Source organism: Drosophila biarmipes, chromosome X, assembly GCF_025231255.1.
Source record: "Drosophila biarmipes strain raj3 chromosome X, RU_DBia_V1.1, whole genome shotgun sequence".
Taxonomy (NCBI): Eukaryota; Metazoa; Arthropoda; class Insecta; order Diptera; family Drosophilidae; genus Drosophila; species Drosophila biarmipes.
Window position 1 is genome coordinate 17,205,439 of NC_066611.1, and position 22,538 is coordinate 17,227,976.

General features: G+C 43.6%; 1 protein-coding gene across 2 annotated transcripts; it reads left to right on the forward strand.

Annotated features, from left to right (window-relative positions):
* Positions 1-257: 257 nt before the first annotated feature.
* LOC108021967 (pyruvate dehydrogenase phosphatase regulatory subunit, mitochondrial) lies at positions 258-5,732 on the forward strand. Of its 2 annotated transcripts, XM_017090803.3 has the most exons (6): positions 258-1,982; positions 3,145-3,442; positions 3,503-3,716; positions 3,858-4,011; positions 4,076-4,191; positions 4,254-5,732. In XM_017090803.3, exons 1-6 carry the CDS (start codon positions 434-436, stop codon positions 4,737-4,739), a joined length of 2,817 nt encoding a protein of 938 aa, XP_016946292.1. In that variant the 5' UTR covers positions 258-433; the 3' UTR covers positions 4,740-5,732. The 2 variants fall into 2 exon arrangements, 1 of the variants encoding a protein (XP_016946292.1); XR_007764490.1 differs by lacking the exon at positions 4,254-5,732 and having other exon boundaries at positions 3,503-3,778.
* Positions 5,733-22,538: the final 16,806 nt, after the last annotated feature.

The following is a 22,538-nucleotide window of genomic DNA, read 5'->3' on the forward strand; positions in this document are numbered from 1 at the left end:
ACAATGTCCAAAGATCGTTATGTGTATGGGTAAATAAGAATCCCTGGACATTGGGTGCCAGGCACGAGTAATTTTTCTTACAGAGGTCCCGCAATCAGGAATTATTCCCAAAGGCAGAGGCCTAGTTTGAATTTGGCGCCACGGGTTTGTGTCCCCGCTTATTTTCGATAACGCTTACCCCTGTGTTATCGGTTTCCGTGCCATCTGCAGGGCAACAGCTGACTGTCGACGGGCCACCTGCTATCGACTGGCGATAGACCTCGGTCGCACTGCATCTTCCGATACCGATTGTCGTCAATATTATTGTTCCGAAGGCCAATTTCCCAATCTCACAGCCACATAGCCTTCTTCCCGATTCCTGTGGAGCTGCAGAGGATTAGGTGTGTTCCATGAGGTTGTGATTCATACGCACGTATCGTTTGTGGTGGACAAGATGTGGAAAGTGCTGCGGCGCTCGGGAAGTGCGGTTGCTGGCCTTCCCCGGCGGTGCTCGCCTGGTTTTCCGGACGCAGTGCGTCTGGCTGGCAGTCAGGCGGATGCCGCGGACGAGCAGGTGCTGCGCAAGCGCAGGTTCCAGCCGCAAAAGGCGGCGGACCTCAGCGATGAGCTGGCCGTCCAGCTGCCCACCAAATCGCGCGTCGTCATCTGCGGCGGCGGCATAACCGGAGCCTCGGTGGCCTATCACCTGGGCCTGAGTGGCTGGGGCGGCGAGACCCTGCTCGTGGAGCAGGATCGCGTGAGTGGCGAGCTGCCCTGGACCGCCTGCGGACTGGCCGGGCGCTTCGAGCCCAGCTACACGGAACTGAAGCTGGCCGAGTACTCGATTGACCTGATCAAGCGGCTGGCGGAGAGCGGCCTGCCCACCGGTTGGCGGCCAGTGGGCAGCCTCAATCTTGCCCGCAGCTGGGACCGCATGACCGCCTTCAATCGAATGAAATCCCAGGCCCTGGCCTGGGGCATGCGCTGCGAAATCCTCTCGCCGGAGCAGTGTGCCCAGCACTGCGAGCTGCTGTCCCTCGACGGCATCGAAGGCGGCCTGTGGATACCCGAGGACGGGGTGTGTGACCCCCAGCTGGTGTGCCAGGCCTACATGAGCGAGGCCCAGCGACTGGGCGTGCGGATTGTCGAGCACTGCGCCATCAAGAAGATCCACAGCGAGCACGGCAAGGTGCGTGGTGTGGAGACCACGGCCGGCGATGTGGAGTGCGACTACTTTATCAACTGCACCGGCTTCTGGGCCCGCGAGGTGGGCACCCTGTCCAAGCCGGTGGTGAAGGTGCCGCTCAAGGCGGTGGAGCACCACTATCTGCACACGAAGCCCATCGAGGGCCTCAGTCCGGACACGCCCTTCGTCCGGGACTTCGACGGGCGCATCTTCTTTCGCGAGTGCGAGGGACACATCCTGGCCGGCGGCTTTGAGCGCGAGGCCAAGATGGTCTACGAGGACGGTGTGATACCCCTGTCGCAGACAGCGCGCCAACATCCGCCGGACTGGGACCACTTCCACGAGCTGCTGGACGCCCTGCTGCTGAGGGTTCCCTCCTTCAGGGATGCCACGCTGGACAGGCTCACCAACTCGCTGCAGGTCTTCTCGCCCGACTGCAAGTGGATCCTGGGAGAGGCACCGGAGATACAGAATTACTATGTGGCCGCCGGCAACAAGACCATGGGCGTGTCCGCATCCGGCGGCATTGGACGCGTGCTCACCGACCTGATAACCAAGGGCTCCACCTACCTCGACCTGCACATCCTGGACATCAGCCGGTTCCTGGGGCTGCACAACAATCGAAAGTTCCTGCGCGACCGCTGCAAGGAGGCGCCCGGCAAGCACTTCGAGATCAACTACCCCTTCGAGGAGTTCCAGACGGGCAGGAACCTGCGCATGTCGCCCATCTATCCGCAGCTGAAGGAGGCGGGCGCCGTTTTCGGCCAGTCGATGGGCTACGAGCGACCCAACTACTTCGATCAGCAGGACAAGCAGGGTGCGTATGTGTTATAAGCGGCTCAAAAATCGAATGTTCCCATTAATTTAATAGTACGAGCCATTTTATGAATTATTGAAACCACATAAGAACGGTTCCTGCTATAAAATCACTGGTACTTAGGCACAACACTTTGTTTTAAAGATCTCAATGCTCTCGAGCATGTTGATTGTAAGCAATAATTTGAAAATCCGACACGTACTATTTGTTTTTAAACCGAGCAAATAGTACGTAACGAACTTTCTAATGATTGGAAATGCGTTTGAAACACTACACACAATTTAAGATGGCAATATGTACCCTTAATTTAATAATGAAAAACCTTTTATAAAATCTAAAGCTATACAAAATGGGTTTCCATTATTAAATAACTGGAACAACAGACTTGTAAATACTTTACTTGGTAGAACTTTTAGGGTCTCTAATTAAGATGGCAATATGTTGACCTCAATTTAATAATACGAAACATTTTATGGACTGTAATATCACATACAAGTGATTCGTATTATAAAATCCCTGGAACACAGGTGTAATGTATTGTTTTATTGCATATCTAGCTGATCGTTAGCAACAATTTAAAAGCCCGAAACGCAGTATTGCCGCTTTGAAACAAGCAATAGTACGGAACGGACTTTTAAAGTATTAAAAAGTACTTCTGAAATATCATTAATAAGATGTATAAATCCTTGCTGCCTGCTTGCAATAACTCAGTAGTTCCAACCGCGATAAAACACTCTCGAACTGTGCGTTGACCGTGATCGGAACTAGGGAGTTATTGATAGGTTTACTTAATTAACTATTTTTTTAAACATATAAACAAGTCCTAAATATCGTATATTGATATATTCTGTTGATGTTGATATATTCTTTTTGTATTGTATCCTATAAAAATTCTGGAATATATTGTATCTTGGGAGTGCTGCGTTGATATTGTAGCACTGATTCAATAATTGGAACTATAAAACTAAGTTGTTGCAACAGTTTGTACAGCACCAATCATAAAATCAATGGAACGTTTACAAGAAATATGGTTTAATATTGTAAAAAAATTGATCTTTTTAGAATATGTTAACAAATATGGCAAAATAAATCATTAAATTATTAATCGTCACGTTTAACAGCCGATTAACTAATCCCTTTCCTCTCCCACCATGTTTTAAAGATGAATTTGGCCTGCCCCGCTTCCGGATCGCCCAAACGCGGACCTTCGGCAAGCCGCCGTGGTTCGACCACGTGGCCTCCGAGTACCGGGCCTGCAGGGAGCGCATTGGCATCGCCGACTACAGCTCCTTCACCAAGTACGACTTCTGGTCGAAGGGCAACGAGGTGGTCGACCTGCTGCAGTACCTCTGCTCCAACGACGTGGACGTGGCCGTGGGCTCGATCATACACACGGGCATGCAGAACCCCAACGGTGGCTACGAGAACGACTGCTCCCTGGCCCGTCTCTCCGAGCGGCAGTGCGTAGATGTCTCCCACGGCTCCTTATGTTCGGTTATTAACGCTGTTTATTCCCGCAGCTACATGATGATTGCCCCCACAATCCAGCAGACGCGCTCCATGTGCTGGATACGCAAGCACATGCCCGACCACCTGCGGGCCAAGGTGAACGTGGCGGACGTGACCTCCATGTACACGGCCATCTGCATCCTGGGGCCCTACTCGCGCATCCTGCTCTCCGAGCTCACCGACACCGATCTCACGCCCAAGAGCTTCCCCTTCTTCACCTACAAGGTGACTACTCCCAAAGGAGGTCTCTCGGAGATTAGGTTTTCACCTAGTGATATAGTGCCTGGGTACTACTTCCCTGAAACTCCACCCTTCTTCGAATAGCTTGTCGATAATGCTGATAACCAATGACCAAATCCCTTGCAGGAACTGGATGTGGGCCTGGCCGACGGCATCCGAGTGCTGAACATCACCCACACGGGTGAACTGGGCTACGTCCTCTATATTCCCAACGAATACGCCCTGCATGTGTACTCGCGACTCTACCAGGCGGGCCAGAAGTTCAACATACAGCATGCCGGTGGGTGGCAAACAGATTTTCCAATTCTCTATTCCATTTGTAATATCATCTCTGACCACTTCAGGTTACTACGCCACCCGAGCCCTGCGCATCGAGAAGTTCTATGCCTTTTGGGGCCAGGATCTGGACACCTTTACCACGCCGCTGGAGTGCGGACGCAGTTGGCGCGTCAAGTTGAATGTGGGTTACAGCCAGCGAAGTTCGGCCAGACCAAAAATGAATATCGAACAATGCCTTTACAGAAACCCATCGACTTCATTGGCCGCCAGGCGCTGCTGAAGCAGCGCGAGGAGGGCGTCAAGCGGATGTATGTGCAGCTGCTGCTGAACGACCACGACCACGAGGTGGACATGTGGTGCTGGGGCGGCGAGCCCATCTATCGCGATGGCCTGTACGTGGGCATGACCACCACCACCGGCTATGGCTACACGTTCGAGAAGCAGGTCTGCCTCGGCTTTGTGCGCAACTTTGATGCCGAGGGACGCGAGCTGGCGGTGACCAACGAGTACGTGCTGTCCGGCCACTACGAGGTGGAGGTGGCCGGCGTGCGCTTTGAGGCCAAGGTCAATCTGCACTCGCCCAATCTGCCCACCAAGTTCCCGGATCGGGAACGCGAGGCCTACCATGCCACGCGCGACAAGCCGGACCAGGAGGACCTGCTGTCCTTCGGCGGCGGTTTGACCATGGTGAAGGGCACTGGAACGCCAACTGACGGGCACGGACTGTAGGTGGCCGCAGGAGCTGGGCTTCTCGGAGCCACATCATCTGCCATCTGGCTGTGCCAAGCCGAGAGGCACTTCGTTCATTTCTAGTTCAACTCGAGAGTCTCAGAAGCAAAGCGATATTATTCGATTTAGTACGATAGGGAAATCGAGCGAATATGAGATAGGCAAATGGTTTATAATAACCAAAGGAAAAGGCCACGAAATATACTTGTTCTGATGCCTTTGAGGCACAAGACCTGGTCCTCTAGCCAATAAGATTACTTTATAATGAGCATTTGACCCTAAAACCGCGACGAATTCAAAAACCTATAAAATAAGACTGGACTTTGTGTTTCTTGTGCATTAGAAGGAGTGTATTTTGTGATGGTTACTCGGAAAATCTTTAAGTTGATTGATTTGATGAAATATTGTTAAAGGATATGACATGATAAACAGGACTTTCTTGGGTTTTAAAATCGAAAAAATATTTGTAATAATTTAAAATATTTGTTACCATTAAATCTAAAAGCTTTAACGTAAACATCGAAATGATGCGTACTAAAACCCGAGAGAGTTCCATTTATATGATGTTATCTTCTAATTTTCGGTTTTGTTCGTCCGTCAGGCGTTGTGTCAATTAAACATATGCAAATAGGCTATAAAAGCGTTGTATATCTAAGAATCTTCCGTGATATTGGAATAATTGAAGATTGTTTTGCACATTGTTAAGCGAAAACTGCACAAAAAATGTTAAGAATTTTGCTCAAAGCTGGCTTTGCTTCACTTGGCCAACTAAAAAAATATATAAATTAACTAAAAAAAACGATTTATGAAATTTGAGATAAGCGAAAGCTGAGTAATGTTTTTGAGCAGTTTTTGAGAACGTTTTGATTGACTTTTTTACTAACCCAGACGATTGACTTTGTAAACTATGGTGTGCGAGTGTGTGCGCCACACGCCATATTATATAAATCATATTGTACTATATTTATACAAATACATAAACTGTTTACACAAGCTGCGTAAGACGTTGATCCCCCCGAGCTGTGCAAAAGTTGAGCAGCTGCTGCGTGGCTCGGGGTGTGTTGGCTTTTCCGCTTGGAATTCGGCTGGCTCTTGGTGGTCGGCCAAGACATTCAGGCAGGCGTGTGCTAATGCCCAGAAAACCCAGCTCCCCAGATTGCACAGCACATGTTTTGGCCAAGTTTCGACGGCTGCCTGGGATGGCCTGCGCCTTTGCTTTGCTTGTGCTTTGCTAGCAAAGTTTGCTCCCCCAAAAATACAGAATACGGAATACTGAATGCCGAACACAGGCTACCGGTGGTCGGTCTGTGTTGCTCTAACCCTCCTCCTTCCTCCTCCTGGAGGCACTTTTGGCCACGCTTGGCTAACTCTTCTGGCCAAGTTCTCCGTTCGCCGTTCACCAGTCGCCAATCCCCCAGTTGTGTAGGATTACAAACTATCTTTTTGTTAGTAATTAGCTGCACACGATAAACGTGACATTATTATTGTTGCCAGCCAGTTGAGCAGAAGTTTGGCTCTGATCCGAGGGACTTTGGAGCGTTTGCTGTGGCTCGGCCCAGGCTGTGGCCCATTTGAATTTGGCCAGGATGGGGCTGGGTGTGGGCAGGGATGGGTTTGAGGAGCCCAACTGGCAAGGGCCGTTTTACAAATGAGCATTTGTTAAATCAAAAATTCAAGTGGCAACGCCGCACTCCAATGGCGCCGGCTAGCCAGCTCTTCATCATCCACATCCCGGCAAGAAATGATCAATTTTGTGGCCCCCTGCCCCTCGGGGGGCCCCTCCCGCCGAAAAAGTACTCACCGTCTGGTGGTGGCTCCTCCTTCGGGTCGTGTAATTTATGCTCATTGTGGTCGCTCCTACCGTCTTGCCTGTGGTTTGGCTGTTCGGTCTTCTGCGGCGAGCAATCACCGTACACATTTGCATACAAATGTCCCAGCCCCATGGCATCCTGGGTCCATCCAGACTGCGATTCCAGATGCAGCAACTGATTTGGATTTCGACTTTGAGCTCCAGTCGCCATCGTCGTCGCAATTCCTGGCCGGACCGCGTGTCTGGGGTCAATTTCAATTTGTGGTCTGGAAAATGGAAGCAGGCTTGAGACTCCATTCGGGGCTATACATATGGAAAAATACTGTCGGACGGAATATTTCGGCAAGGCAATCAATCAAAATTCTGACTGATGATAAATCGCGGGGAAAAACTTGTGCGCATGCGCGCACGTGCTCGGAATTATGCGATTATCCTTGCGATCTGTTATTAGTCACATACTTGCAAAATATTTTAAAAACACTTTTTATTTTGTAATAGTTTTTATTTGCAATATATATTTCTTGATGTTCTAGAATTTTAAATACTGAAAAACCCCATTCATATGCACAAGAACGTGCATGAAATTCGAGGCATTTAGTCACAAAATATTTGACGAAATAGTTTGAAAAATCGTATATTTAAAAAAAACTCTCCGTTTTATTCTTTTGTAGGGACTTAGTGTGTGTAAAAAATAACTATTACTTGCTTCCTTGACATTCTGCATTTGACAGATGAAAAATGGCGGACATAACCTAATGTGCTAAACTATTCTTCTAGAAATGTCGATGAAACAAAATGGCAGACATAACCTTAGACGCATGTTCACTTCGTTAAAATTCTGCCGAAAAAATTTAGGTATTTTTCTTTACCTTTTAGTTTCAGTTTAAACTGAAACTCACTTTAATGTTGTCCCTATAATTTCGATGAAAAATGGCGGGCATAATCTTTTGCGCATGCGCACGTGCTTTGATTAAAATACTTTCTCTTATTTATCCTTCTAAAAACTTTTTAATATTTACTGAAACGCTATAAAAGCATTTACAGTTTGGTTGTATTTGTCTTAAATTGAAATTTTTAATTCATTTTATTTATAGACACTTAAATGTGCCTGTGGTTGTGTATGTTGCTTTTCGACGTTCTAGAAACGTCGTTGTGAAATTCTTTGATTTCCCTTGCGAAATAGTATAAAACTTCTTGGCAATGGTTGAATGCGAATGTTAAAATATCAATTGGTCAAACGCGATTCCAGGAATTTGTGCACTTGTATGTGAAAATTTCGACACTTGGCTAATGAAAAATGGCAGGGAAAAGTTTTTGCGCAGGCGCACGTGCCTCGATTGAAATTTTACGATTTTCCTTTACTATTTGCAGAAACGGTATAAAAGCACTCAAAAATGTTCAATTTTATGAATAGTTCTAGAAATTTTCGTTTGTAAGTGTGTGTGTAAGTTTAACACGCGGTTTTTTGACGTTCTTGGAACTTCAGTTTAATAAAATCAGGATAAATGTTCTTTTAGGTCCATTCTTCATTTAATTCTTTGTTTGAACTTTACCACTTCTTACCACATAATATCTCTCACATTTTCTTGACATATTTCTATTTGTTAATTAAATTGATTTTATTGAAAACTTAGACCTCCTGACGAGGCCAGTGCCAGACGCAGAAAGAAAGACTTAGGGAGGAGAGCCCAGGAGTTAATTGGCATTACTTCGAATTTGATGGGCATCACCGTTTTCGGGCTACTCTACAAATATCGATTACCATGGTTTACTCAAAGTCACGGTATTAAAAAGCTTATTATTGTATCTTCCCTATATATAAATTAACGATTTAAAAATAAATTGTCTTGGGGAAATAAAAACCTGTAATAGTTTACTATTTGATGAACCTGCAGAATAATAAAGGAAGGGAAAATGGTCTTCAATATTTGTTCTATTCATATTTTTGATGTAAACAATATAATAATAATAGAAAAATATGATTTTATTTCTAAGACACCCTAAAGCAAAGATATTTATACTTCTTATAAGTAGCAGATAAATAAAATAATCCGATGGGAAAATAGTTTTAATGTTTTGACGTAAGAATAAAAATATATAAGTAACTCAAATCCATCCCTAAAATAAGACCAGAAGTCGGAATATATAAAAATCGCTGTTATACGTTTTGAGAGTTGGCAACTCAAATTAGTATTTTCACATTTGAAGTGATGGTCCTACAATTCTTGGAATTCTTCTGCTTTCGATTGAAGTTTACAAATGAATCGTTTGTAATTTTTTGTGTACAAAATTGGATTGCTACAAAGGGTTTAAAAATGTTTTTGTGAATGTAAGTTAAGTTGTGAAGAGCCAAAATGACAGGAGGAGATTTTAAATAATATCAGAGAGGAGACCATCATCATCTACCAATAAATGGTATATCCTTTCTTATTTTTGCATGCTATTAAGTTAGCTGTTAAGTGGCCATCTTTTTATAACAAAACTTATTAATTAAATATTTTTCTAGACCCCCCAAGACGGACAGAACAACCTTGGAATGAGAAAGGTGGTGCTAACTTATAGGCAAGTCAATAAACTTTGTTTTTATATATCAGAGCTCTGCTATTTATTTGATAATGCCATTTTAAGATTTGCTTAAAAATAATTTCCATTTTTTCTAAAGCTAATTATGTACTCAATTTATATGCAATTAATATTATAGATAAATGTTTTTCCTATATTTTCCTTGTTATAATTTTTCCCTGAGTAATGAGATATAAAGATTGTAGACCTAATGTTTTATTGAAGTTAATGATGTTTGTAAATTATTTGTTGAATGCTTATAAATAAAATATTTGTCATTGTAAAAAAAGGAAATTTTTAATTAAGGCAAAATAGGGCAAATTCTTTACCAATCATAATCAAATTTTAAATAAATGTTCTTCAATCTTCCATGTACTTGTATCTGATAAATAAGTATCTGTGTAAATGGTACATTTTATCATCCCAAATTTGATTTAGTAAATAGAATACATAATTGTTGAATTATTTTGGTAAAGTTTAAAAAGTGAACTCTGTTTCTTGGCTCTTCTCTTGGCGATGCCAATCATATCGAGACCTGTTCCCCAACCGAAACCCAAGCCAAATCATTTCGCAGCAATCAGTGCCCATGTCCTCGTGTCCACTGCCCCAATATTTGCCCATCCCGGGGATGCAGAAGGTCAGAGGTCAGGGGGAGCACTGGGCCTTGGTCTCGGTTTCGGATGTTTGCACAAAATTAACAAATGCCCGGCTCCATGGGCCGGATTAGTTTCGATGGGATAATGATTTCAAATCTCTGGCCGAAAGTAATGCGCCTCATTAGAGGTTAAGCTCCCGGCTGCCGGCGACCGGCTCCGTGGTTTTCCGCCGCCTTCGGCCATGTGGATGCCGTCCGGACTTTGTTTGCCTAATTTTCCACGTTGATTTTCTAGCCGCAAAACAAATGAAACGTTCGCCGCATATTAAGCATCTAATTTAATTTGCCGAAGCCGAAGACCAAAAACCGTAAGGGAAACTGAAGCCGGCGAAAAAAAAGAAGTGGAAAAGTCAACCCCCGGGACGACCGGTGGGTGGGTGGCGGCTGGTGCTCAGGGGGTGGGTGGCCTTTGGGCTGGCTTAAATGCTTCATAATGAAAATCTGTGATATCTGCGGTTCAGCTTTGATTTTTCCCTTCTGTTTGCCGTCGCTCAAGTGGTTGATGTTGATTGTCTGTCAATAGAAGTCCGGGCCTCGGAGCTCGGAGCTCGGAGCTGGGGATGCGGCGACAATGCCCCCCACTCGGTGCTCCTGGGGGATTCGGACTGGGATTACAACTTTGGAGTGCCGGGCACGTTCCGAGAATTTATTAGTGACCGTGCCTAAGCCTTTGATTGCCCAGCCACCCGGCTCTAAAATCTCTATCTCTCTCTCTGCCAAAATCAATCCTAATTTGTTTATGCCATTCTTATTGCCTTTGGATTCGGTGGAATCTTGGCTCCTGGGATTGGTTCCTTTGGCTGGGTGGCGAAGATGTGGTGACAAGGCCGAGCCACTTTCGTTTGAAATTTTAAAACGCGAAAGTTTTGCCTACTGTGCCTTAAAAGTCAGAAAATCTAATAGAAAAATTAAAAAAGAAATAACTAGGAATATTTAAAGTGGTCGCAAATCATTAAAAATCATTGCCACATCTAGTTTGTATTCATTCATTTGCATTTTTTTAAATTGCAAATTTCTTTAAATTTATTTTAAGTTAGGTTAATAAAAGTCTACAATGTTTTAAAATGTCTCCTAACATTCCTAAATTATTTGTTTTTTTTTTTTTAATATTGAACTGTTCAACTATTAAATTAATATTATATTAAATACATTTTAGTTTAAGTATTATTCTATTTTCTTTGGAGCTACATAAATTGCATCTAATCACCTTAAAGGAAATCCTAATAAAATATTAATTGGTTACTAAACCCTTTTTACTTTATTAATTTATTTTTGATTTAAATGTCTGGCTTCTTTGTACATTTTCTATTTATTTTTTAGAAAATTACTGTTACACTATCAAATTATCATTATATTAAATACTTTTTAGTACAAGTATTATTTTATTTTTTCCCTGGATTTATATTGTAACCAATCACCTTAAACTAAATTCTACAAACTTTTTGATTGGTTCTAAAATTTTAATTATTATTAATTTAAGTGTCTGGCTTTATTGCAGATTTTTTATGTATACAATATCCAATTATAAATTGGATATTCTACAAGTAACACAACTATTTTTCAAAACTCTTTAATTATTTTATTAATTTTTAATAATATTATAATAATATAATATTTTTAAAAAATCCTTTTAAAGTCAGTTCGACTCATAATCAACTTGCATTTGAACCCTTATTTAGTGTTTTTATAGATGCCTAAAAAATCTGTAATTTTTTCTAGAAAGCTCAAGGACACTGTGGCCACCCAAGTGAGCCACCTCCGCTTCCGCGACGCCACCAGCACCACCCAGACCCACCCCCTCCCCCAAACCACCCACACCACCGTGACAGGGCACGCTTCGCTTTCCGCGCCTTTGCATGCGACGAGTTTGTCACTGTGATTTATGCCCGAGAGGGTTGCACCGCCGCACCGCCGAGGGGAGTGGGTGGTGGGCGGCGGGTGGGGTCGATGAATAGTCAAAAAAGCGAGCACACAGAGCCGTGCAAGTGGAATAGAAGCGGCAGTCAAAAAGGCAGCCGAGCAGAGGAAGCTGAGCCAGTCAGGCGGTCGCAGGCGTCAACAGGATGCCAAGGACGAAGGCGGAGGGCGCTGGGCGGTGGGCGGTGGGCGGTGGGTGGAGACAGGAGAAAGTGGGGTGGCCAGGGGGGAGAAGGATGAGCCGAGGGTTGCGATTACAGTGTCATTGGCAGCGTCGACGGCGTCACTTTGCTCACTGCCAAGTGCAGCCACCAGAACCGAATCCCATATCCAAATCACAGCCACCCCACAGATCCGCCGAATGTCTAACAAAAGCAAGCAGAAAGCGAGGGGCGAGTCCACGCCCAACAGCTACAATTGAAAATTTTATTTCATTTTTATGGCTTGTGGAAATTAAATTGTTGTCATCGCATACAAAATTAACCAGAGCAGTGGCATTTGCATAGCCGGCCGAGAGGTGTGACCTCTAACCCCCAGCGCCACCCACCGCCAGCCATCGCCACCCACCTAGCCATATAGCCAGCGATGTTATTGCTTTAGCCGCCACATCACCCGCTGGGCCTGCGGTCTTTAACATTTAGCAAAACATTTGATTGCCATCAGGATAATACCGCAGGGTGAGGCCCAGGATGCGAGGATGTCGGGTTGGGCTCTGATTGCCCGGGAGGAGTATCACATCTCCATAAAGTTGCGGGCCGAGGGCCCTAAATAAATGTTTATTTTAAACAAAAGCCAGGCATGCAAAAGGGGTTCCCACAAAATGAAGCGATCTCGCCTTAAAGAGTTTCGAAAAATAAAACCAGATCCATTAAACTGTATTAGAAAATCGAAGAGAAAAAGAGAAAATCAATAAACTTATAGATATTCAAATATTTTAATGGCTAACTATAAAAAATATATATTAAATAAAAAGACTTATTTATTTATACTTTTGTAGTATAGTATTTTTTTATTGTATTTATATACAAACAATTATTACAATTTAACAAGTCGTAAAACATTCAGTATCATTAAAAACCATAATTAAGCCAATTCTTTACAAATTTCCCATAGAACTTGCAAGGCTTGTGACTGCATTTCAAATACATGAATACAAAAACTCTTTAAGTATTTATCAATTTATATTTTTATTTGAATTGTTAAATATTATATTTTTTATATGCAAGATGATACTTATATTTAAAACGTAATTTATAAATGTATTAATTGTATTTGTTGTGTACACATGTTGTAATACTAAGAACTCTTTTACTTTAAAATGTTTTCCCTCAGCAGAAAGTGGCCTCCAGTGGTCAGCTGCCCGGGCAATCTTCGATTTCAAACTGGAAGTTTCACCGGCAACCCAAGTCAATTTGCAATTAGATCTTATCCGGAGGCAAGCGAACACCCGGGCTACGGGGATTTGAGCCAGGTCCCGCATAAAAAACTAAACACGCAGCAATCAATCGATTAAAAAAGGGCAAAGTTTAGAGTCTGAAAGGGAAGTCGAAGAGGTGGCAGTGGAGGTGGAGGTGGATGATGGTGGCCCACCTATGGTGTCCAGGCCGAGGTCCTGCCGGAAGGACGCCCCAGGGACCCGCAGCCGACTCGAGGATGTCGCCTGGCTGGCTTTTGTCTAATGCGCCGCTTATCTCGATATTATTTGGCCATAAAAAAAGGACACGGACACATGTCATTTGTTATTTGGCCAGTTTAGGCAAGGGAGTGGACAGCACTCGCAGAAAAGTCATAGAAGTTCCAAAGAAAAGTCCTAGGAGGAAGAATGAAGTACTCAATTTTTATAAGTCCTTATTAAAAATGGGTTTAAATGGTTTCCTGAAATTAAATTCAACATAATATCTACCTGAATATACAACCAAACCCAATAAAATTGTCCTTTTTAATATCTTTTTTAAAATATACATATTTTTTATTTATCATATAGGTGTTCTAAAGAAAAGTCCTAAGAGGAAGGATGAAGTACTCAATTTTTATAATGTCATTATTACATAAATTATATATTTTTTAAATGGTTTCTTGAAATTAAATTCAACACAATATTTACCTAAAAATAAAACCAATCCCAATAAAATTGTCCTTTTTAATATCTTTTTTAAATATATATATTTTTTATTTATTTCCAGAGTGTAACAAGGGATTTGGAATGCAAAACAAGCCAAGGGAGCCGGAAAACCCCAAGAAAGCCGACACCGAGATGCCCTGCCCGTACAATCTTGGGGACTCTGCAGCCGGCTGAAACCGAATCCTCCAGCCCTGAGAAAAAATCCATCCAGCCGAGCAAATTGCAACATTTCACATGTCACAACGAGGGCGATTCGCCAACCCATAATAAAATGGACCATGTCGAATCCTGCGGGTTCCGTTGATTTGCAGCCACGCGCGTCTCAAATCCCTTTAGTTACACTGTTTCAAAATTAAATATTTACATTTTGGATGCGGATGCGGCGGGCATGAGGCCTGAGTCTCGATTCGCATGTGGGTGTTTTGGCTGGCCTGGAGTTGGAGGTGGAGGCGGAGGTGGAGGTGGAGATGGTGGCATCTAGATACTGGATACTGGCTACTGGCCATCTAATCGGTGGTGGCTGAGAGTCCGTCAGCTGGCGATGCACACTTGTCGAGGACAGGGACGTGGTTTTCGAGGGACTCAGGGGGATATGTTACAAATATAAAATTGGTTTATAAATCCAATATTGTTATTATATAATTAACTTTCCTTTTAATTTTACGGATTTTAGGATAATAATCCTTTTTGAAAAAATATTTTAAATGGTTATAATAAGTTATATAACTATTCCTTTATTATTATTTAATACGAATAAGTCAAAATGTATTGTTTTTAAACGTCCTAGCCTTAGTTCTAATTATATGTAGTATACCATTGATTTTTTAGCATTTGTGATTTGATATACATATAATATTGTAAGGATATAAGCGAGGATTTAATATAAGAGATTTCTTAAAAATCTACTTACTCATTTTCATATTTTCTCAAAGTATTTTGTTGTATTATATTAAACATCCCCTATATATCAAAATCCTATCTTTCAGGGCTAACTACTCGCTGAACCCCCTTCCGAGGACGCCCCTGCCATCCCACATGAGAGTGGACCACCAATCCCCCGACCGGCGGATGGCCACCATGCAGTTTGCGCTGCGCGTTTATTTAGTAATTTGTTTGTCTCCCGACTCAGTCACGGTTTATGGTTGACATTTATTTTATGAGCGTGAAAAATATATCACTCGGCGGCGGCGGGATGCCAGGGCGCCAGGCAGGTGGCTGCACCACTCCGCCCACCGAGCACCACCCACCACCCACCGCCCACATGCACCACTTAAGCCAATTTTGATAGCGGTTTATTGATGGTCGAGCGATGGGCGATTTGTGCGTTAGTCTCGCTCGAGTTTGCTGATTGAATCAGTGCGGACGAGGATGAGTTTGAGGATGAAAAAGAGGACCAGGACGAGATCGATGGCCAGGACGAGGTCTGCAGTCCATGGGCTGTATCCTTGGCCAGATGAGTCACGGCTTTTCGGGAGCCAAACGTGGGATCTGCATTGAGAATATGAGATATTTTGAGATATTTCATAAATAAATGATTGGTGTAATATGATTTATTTAGTAATAAAATTAAATCTTTTTAAGATTTATTTACAATAATATAAAGATTTATTATAGGCCTTCTAAAAATAGAAATGTTAATGGCTAGGGATTATCTTCTTTATAAGAAGTTTATAGCATTGTCTTAAGTTTCCAAGGTTCATATTATTGCTTTTTTTTCTGGGGTTTCATCATGATTTTTTGGATTTCAGATTTTAGCAAAAAAAAACTCCTTTTTTCGCGGATTTTCAAACGTAGTTTTTCCAAATCAGGGCGTACAGCAAAAAGACCGACTGTTTTGGAAAGCTTGCTTAATTTGCTATTGATCTGCATCATTTTTGGCAGAATTTATTTTTTGACCCATTTTCGCATTTTTTTCAGGGGTCCCATCATGATTTTTAGGATTTCAGATTTTGGCCAAAAATACTCCTTTTTTCGCGGTTTTTCAAATGTAGTTTTTCCAAATCAGGGCTTACAACAAAAAGACCGACTGTTTTGGAAAGCTTGCTTAATTTGCTATCGATCTGCATCATTTTTGGGAGAATCTATTTTTTGACCCATTTTTGCATTTTTTTCAGGGGTCTCATCATGATTTTTTGGATTTCAGATTTTAGCAAAAAAAACTCCTTTTCTCGCGGTTTTTCAAACGCAGTTTTTCCAAATTTCAAATTTATTTGAAAACCATTATGTTTTTGTTTGTCCCCCAATGGAACCTTTCTAAAAACCCCAGATAAAGGGCCTCTGGTTTTTCTCCGTGTGTCACTTCCTTTGGCGGGCATTGTTAACCGCTTTTAAGGGCATCAACTGTGCCAGGAGGCTCCTAACAAACTTATTGGCCTATAAACTAATCGCATAATTGCACAAAAGTAATTATCCTCGGGCTGAGCCTCAGCTAGCTCATTGTGCAGCAACTATGCGGCATATCCTATATCCTGCATCCTTAGGCCGCAGTCCTCAGTCCTCGGTGCTCAGTGCTTAGACCTTAGTCCGTCCTGATCCCCTGGCGCTCTGATTTTTCCACCTTGCTGGCCAACTATGCGGCTCATCCGCTCCGCTGAACGCCGCCAGAAGGAAGTGCCGTGCAGGGCCCAAATCGTAGGACGCAGAATGCAGAGTGCAGGACTCGAAACGCTGGCTAAGCAGTTGGAAAAACACAGCAAGCCGAACAACAAAAATAAAAACAAACACAAGGACAGGCCTTTGTTTGCCGCCAGCGAAAGAGAGGTGAAATTAAAATCAAGCTGTTGATAGCAATCACACACTCGAGGCTGGCCGAAATGGATAAATACACGTGGAGAAATGGGGTATTTATACAAAAGTATATCAGCTTTAAAGCAACTGTTGGTAAGTAATTTATCAAATATTATCAAATTGCAAATTAATGCAATTTCTAAGCCATTTTATATGGTGATAACCAAGGCAAAAAAAACTAATTATATTATATCCGTATACTCCTTTGATATTTTTTTTTTTAAATATTTCATTTTAAAATGTAACTAATGTGCTGTAAAACGAATAAAAAACCAAGTTATTCATGAGTAAGTCTAGTCTCACAGTGTTGAACAGGGCCAAAAAAAGCACAATTGCTCTAAAACTGTTGTACATTTTTATATATCTTGATTTTTGAACTTACAATTTAAATTTTAATTTAAAGTTGAAATAAAAGTAAATTAAGTTACATTTTATTTTCATATTATTTTTTAGTTGACAATAAGGAAGAATCTATACCAGTTGCTAGTGGGATCGGTTTTTTTTTCAGTGCCCATGTCCTGGCTTCCTTTCTACAGGCCCGACGGCGCTGCCACATGGCCAACTGCTCGGGCTTCCGGCTCTCGGGAACCAGAGTCCGCGAATCGGTGAATCTGCGACTGTCATTCATCATTCTCCGTACTGGCTGCTTGCCATTTCTCCAGCTCCCGAATCTACATCTCATCTGCATCTCGTAGAACGGGGTTAGAGTAAAGTGAGGCGGGGGCAAGGTAGTCGGGGTTGACATCCTCAAGTGGCCCAGTGGCTTTGTTCGCCGATTTGCGTTGCTCGAGCGTGCAGTAATTAAGTTGAAGTTGCCCAGCTGATTCCAGATAAGCAATGGGCTCAGGATAGGGATAATCCCCCAGGATGATCGCAAGGAAGCAGTACCCTTCGATCCTTTGTCCCTCAAGCGGGGCAATTGGATTGACGTCTGAGCATCGCAGGATCGGGATCTGGCAATTACTGCCTCACCGATTGACATCTGAATAATTGTGATCCTGTGGTAATTGCTTTCGTAGGGGATTTTTTAATTAAAAGGATATATGATCTTAAGATCTGTGCATTAAGGAAACCAAAAGGACTCTTAAGAGTATTACTACCTAAGCTGAATATGATAGAAAATATTAAATATTAAACAAATAATATATATATTATAAGAATGTACTATTATTTTCTTAGTTCCCAAGTCAAGCTTATAGATATAAGACTTAAATCTTCGGCACGCTGAAATCCAAAGCTCCTTCCCTCCGGCGATAAACGATAAAAACCCACTTTTGCCCCTAAGCCAGCTCATTAAATCTATCTCATGAAGCTCGGCCATTATGGATCGATATTGGCTGCGGAGAACGGTAAAGATCGGCAATGAAGATCACTCTATTCTCCCCCCGATTCTTCGCCAGCTCTCGCCTTCTGCGGCCAATTAGCCGCTGCCACAAAATGAAATCATTTCTCACAGCTATTGTTGGCCGGGCAAAAGTAATTAATTGCCAGTGGATGCGGTGCCCCGGTCCCCCAGTCCCCGGCTGTGTGATTCTCCAAACGGACAGCCAATCGAAGCGAGAGGCCAGAAGAATCGGACGGAAGACTGGGCCCCGGCCCCGAAGACTGCGACTGCAACCGAGAGAAGCGCATACTTTCCAAGGCAATTATCGAATGCCAGCGTGTCAGCCTCGACTCCCGATTCTCCGGGTCCCTCCGACTCTTCCGACTCTGCCGCTTCTCCCGGGCCGCAGTCTTCGCAGATTCTACCGCTCCAGCGTCGCCAGGGCGTCGCCGCCGGTTGGGAGAAGCGGGACTTTCGGTCCGTCTGCAGTTTCAGCTTGCAGTTTTCCCTGACGCCAACAACGCCTCATCGTGTTTGTTTGGCCGCCAGAGCCGTCAGAGCCGCCACCGCAGCGACGCCAGCACCGCCGCCGCCTGCACCACCACCACGAGCTCCAGCGGCACCACTACCACCACGCGATCCCCGCCGCTCCGAGTGACAGTGATGCCCATTTGGCCTGTTTTCCGGCAAGATATCTCTAGGATATGTGAATCTGCTTATAAAAGTAGGTATGTTTCCGAAGGTCTTACATGGAACTTAAACTATATTTTAAATATAAAGATAAGATTTATAATGCAGAGTCCCTTAAAAATCCTTTTTACCAGTATCCCAACTGAAATTGTATGGGTTATCATTTGTTTGAAAAATCGTTTGACCTTTATTCTATATATTTATCTTTATAATAGACTGGGTTTACCATAAAGGACCTGTAAAATTTATGTTTTTGATAAAAATACTAAATAAAAAATACTAAAGATAAAAAATACTATACTATCTGTACAAAATATGGTCATATGGGACTGTGATCTTTAAGAATTTTTAGTACAAAATCCTATAAACTAAAGGTTGCTTTGGACTTTGTGCTAAAAAATGTTGCAAAAAATAATATAAATATTTTTTTTAGATTTTACTTATTTTTAGAAGCTGATTTCTGTCCCCCAGGTGAGTCGCCGACATCTCTGGCTGGCGAAATGGCTAAGTGGATCTACGCAACTGCAGCTCTTGCGTTGCCCCAAATTGGCCTTGAGGCAATGATTGGCTGCCGCTGCTGCCCAGATGCCAGCACCACCCTGCCCCCGCTGCACCACCCCCTGGAGCCCCTTAAGACCCCCTTTAGCCCCCCTCGCTGCGTTTCGTTCGCACTGATCTCAGCTGTCGTCGCTAGTTAGTGCGCACGCGTGTCTTTCTCCCTCTAAAAGCAGCCAGCCAGTGTGTGCCCCTCTCTGTCGCACCCACTGGGGGACAGGAGCAAAGTAGCCACCTCTCACTCGCTCCTCCGGCCCCCTCGCTCGCACTCGCTGGCGAATCGTGAGGCGTTGATGGCGATGGCGCTGAAGCTGGCGCGCATGCGCAACGCAACCACAAAATCGCAATTGCCGGGGCCAAAAACCAACAAAAACAAGGCAAAAAAATACAAAAAAAAAAAAATGAAAAAATAAAGTTGAGCTGGCACAACGTTGTAAGACATAGTTTGTTGCTGGTAAGACCCCCGGCGCCCCCCCTGCGCCGCCGCCCCTGTGCCCGTGTGTGCGGGACCTCCCGCAGATAATTGCCCATCATCTCATCAAGTTCCGCCCAGCTATTTAACAACCGGCGAGGAGCAGGAGCCGCCGGAGGAGGCTCGCAGATCGGGGGCCTCGAGAGCCATGAAACCCACAAAACAAGACACCAAAATGATGAACGCGACCACGCAAAGTAGAAGTAGCTGCCCGATCTGGGAGTCGAGGTCGGAGTCTGGGCCCTGGCTCCAGACGGTGCGATCGAGAGCCCTCGCAAGCGAGGGGGGCTCCAAGAGTTCTGGCCCTGTCTGCTGAATGACATCAAAAAATATATTATTATTCACATCGAAAAATGGGGAATAATAGAAAGACATAGGTTGACTGTTTTCCGCAATCCCTGACTGTGAAAGGTTACTTTTAATTAAGATATTATAAAAATATGTCAGCCGGATGTCACAAAATGGTTTTGACATATCAACCAATGTCTCGTAATGATATAGTTAACAAAACTAATTGCACACTTGATCTGAACAAGGTGGGAATTGCTGTTTTTAAAAATATTTCCCTGCTATTTTGATTTAATAACCCAACCTTTGGTATGTGCATGCCTTTAAAAACACTCTATTATCTGCTGTAAGCCATGATTGTTTGAACTTTAAGTAAATCACATATATAATATACCATGGGGAATAAAATAAAGCTATTTGTTTGATAAATAAACACACTTACTTTGCTATAAAAAAGATGTAAGAGAGATATTTATTAGATAAATATTTATTTAGAAGAGCAAAAACCAACATATACCAACCAACCATAATAAAAAAAATATTTGGTGATGATTTTTGATTTTTAAAACCTTGAAGACACTTTTATTTTTGTATATAATAACTTAAAATTCTAAAAAAACTAATAATTATAAAAATAATGTATTAGAAAAATTGAATTGTATTATATGGTATCTTGGAACTTCTCGAGCTGCCTTGGGCTGGCGCCACCAACATTCAGCAGCAGCTTGGGGCGGCGGCTGCAGATCGGCTCCGACTCGCACAGGTCCAGGCTGCAGCTCCACTCCAGCCACTGCAACCACTCCGACCACAGGCATCAATAGCACCACCGACGAAGACCAAGACCAAGGCCCAGACCAAGACCAAGAGGATCCGAGCACGTTAATCGAGTCATATCGATTTTGGCGTGGTTCGTGTCTCGGACGTTTTGCCCAACCACCGCCCTCCGCCCCGCGCACACCACCCCCTCCCCCGCCGCGCCCCAAAAAAGTGGGAGGGGCCGATCCCATCAGCGGACTCGTAACTAAATTGAATCCAATTGCAGACGAGTCGGGCCAAATAACTGTGAGACATAATGAATGAGTGTTGGCCAAATTGCAACTTGGCTTGCCAGCCGGCCAGTTAAGGGTTAATGGGTGGCCGCCAACAGGGGGGTCAAGACGGTCCAGGGGGGTCCCGGGGATGAGGTGGGGGGCAGTGGTGCTCTGCATCTTCTTCCACTTTGATGGCAGTGCCACTAATATCTCAATTGGCCAGCGCAAGGTTCAATAAACCGAGCCAAAGGGCCACCCACCTGGGGCTCTTGCACCTGTCTGCGATTCTCCTACTCAGGCTGTTTCTTCTGGTGGTGTATAAAAATTATTTAGATATTCGTGTTATTTTAATAGAAAAATGGAAACCTTGACATTGCTTTCAAAGCAAATTGTTTTATTTAAGAATTTGGCTGTAAAAGAATATGGTCTGCTTTTTTTTTGCATCTCCATAAAATCCTTTTCCTTATATACATCTTCCAACTATGGCTAGGATTTTAAGAAAATATTTAAACCATTCAAGCTTAGCTGGAAATCAAGTACTTAAGATTACCCATAAAATCTAACGTGTAAACGTATTAATACCAACTATATATTTGGTATTAAATACCAATTTGTCATTGCTATTTTGCTTTACATCTTTTTACTAGTTCAAAACCACATTCTTTTGCCCATTTTCGAATTTCTTATAATTTTTTTTTAAAGTATAAATTAAAAAAATTAATCATTTTTTGACGAATTCCCCAACTATGTCCCGAGTCACCCATAATTTTGTTAAAGAAAACGCAGTGTTTTGGGTGTACTTGGCATTTGAATTTTATTGTTTTTTTTTATTTCTATTTATTTTATTAATTTAATTATTATTTGTTACACATTTTTTAAAGCTAATTTGGCCACTGCCGCTCTCCTACTTTCTGCGAGTGCACCCGTGTTGCTGCTCCACTTTTCGCAGCTGACAAGACAAACAGGCCCAAGGCATTGGCCAGCCCGAAAAACTTCTAATTGAAGGCAAACATGTGCTGGCCGCCGGGCGAAAGGGGATCCCTTCTAGTGGCTCCCTGGTCCAGTGGTGCCGTGGCCAGTGCTCCAGTGGTCCAGTGTTCCAGGATGTAGCTTCTGTGTCCGAAAGGGAGCTCGAGGGCAGTGGCAGCGCCACCTAGCGGGCGACCGGGCTGCTCCTTGCCGTGCATATTGTATTCCCCATTAGAGGCGGCCGCCTGTCCAACTTTCAGCCCTGCCATGTTTGTCATGTAGCTGGGGCTCCACCCTTTTGTGCCCCCTCCTGTCCCCTCCCATGATCCTGAATCCTTTTCGCCCCCCCACTTGATTTTCACTGCTGCTGTTTGCTCCCCCTCAAAATTCTGTGTCGCTGCCTAATGGGCGCACTTGTCCGAATTGTGAGGGGGGTTCTGGGGATAGGGGGTGGCTGCTGGTGGTGACATCTTGTGCTTCTTCTTCGTGGAGCAGCACTTGACCTGGTTCTTTTATTTTTTGTCGACTACGACGATGATGCTGCAGCTCCTCGTGGAGCTTTGGCTACGTGTGGCACAAAGCTAATTGCCTGCCTGCCAGGAGAATATTTATCCCGG

Excerpts from the sequence above, each read along its gene's own strand:
- LOC108021967 (XM_017090803.3), top strand. The coding sequence starts at position 434 with ATGTGGAAAGTGCTGCGGCGCTCGGGAAGTGCGGTTGCTGGCCTTCCC. Across the intron at positions 3,717-3,857 it reads TCCCCTTCTTCACCTACAAG|GAACTGGATGTGGGCCTGGC; the intron begins GTGACTACTCCC and ends AATCCCTTGCAG. Across the intron at positions 4,192-4,253 it reads GTTGGCGCGTCAAGTTGAAT|AAACCCATCGACTTCATTGG; the intron begins GTGGGTTACAGC and ends ATGCCTTTACAG.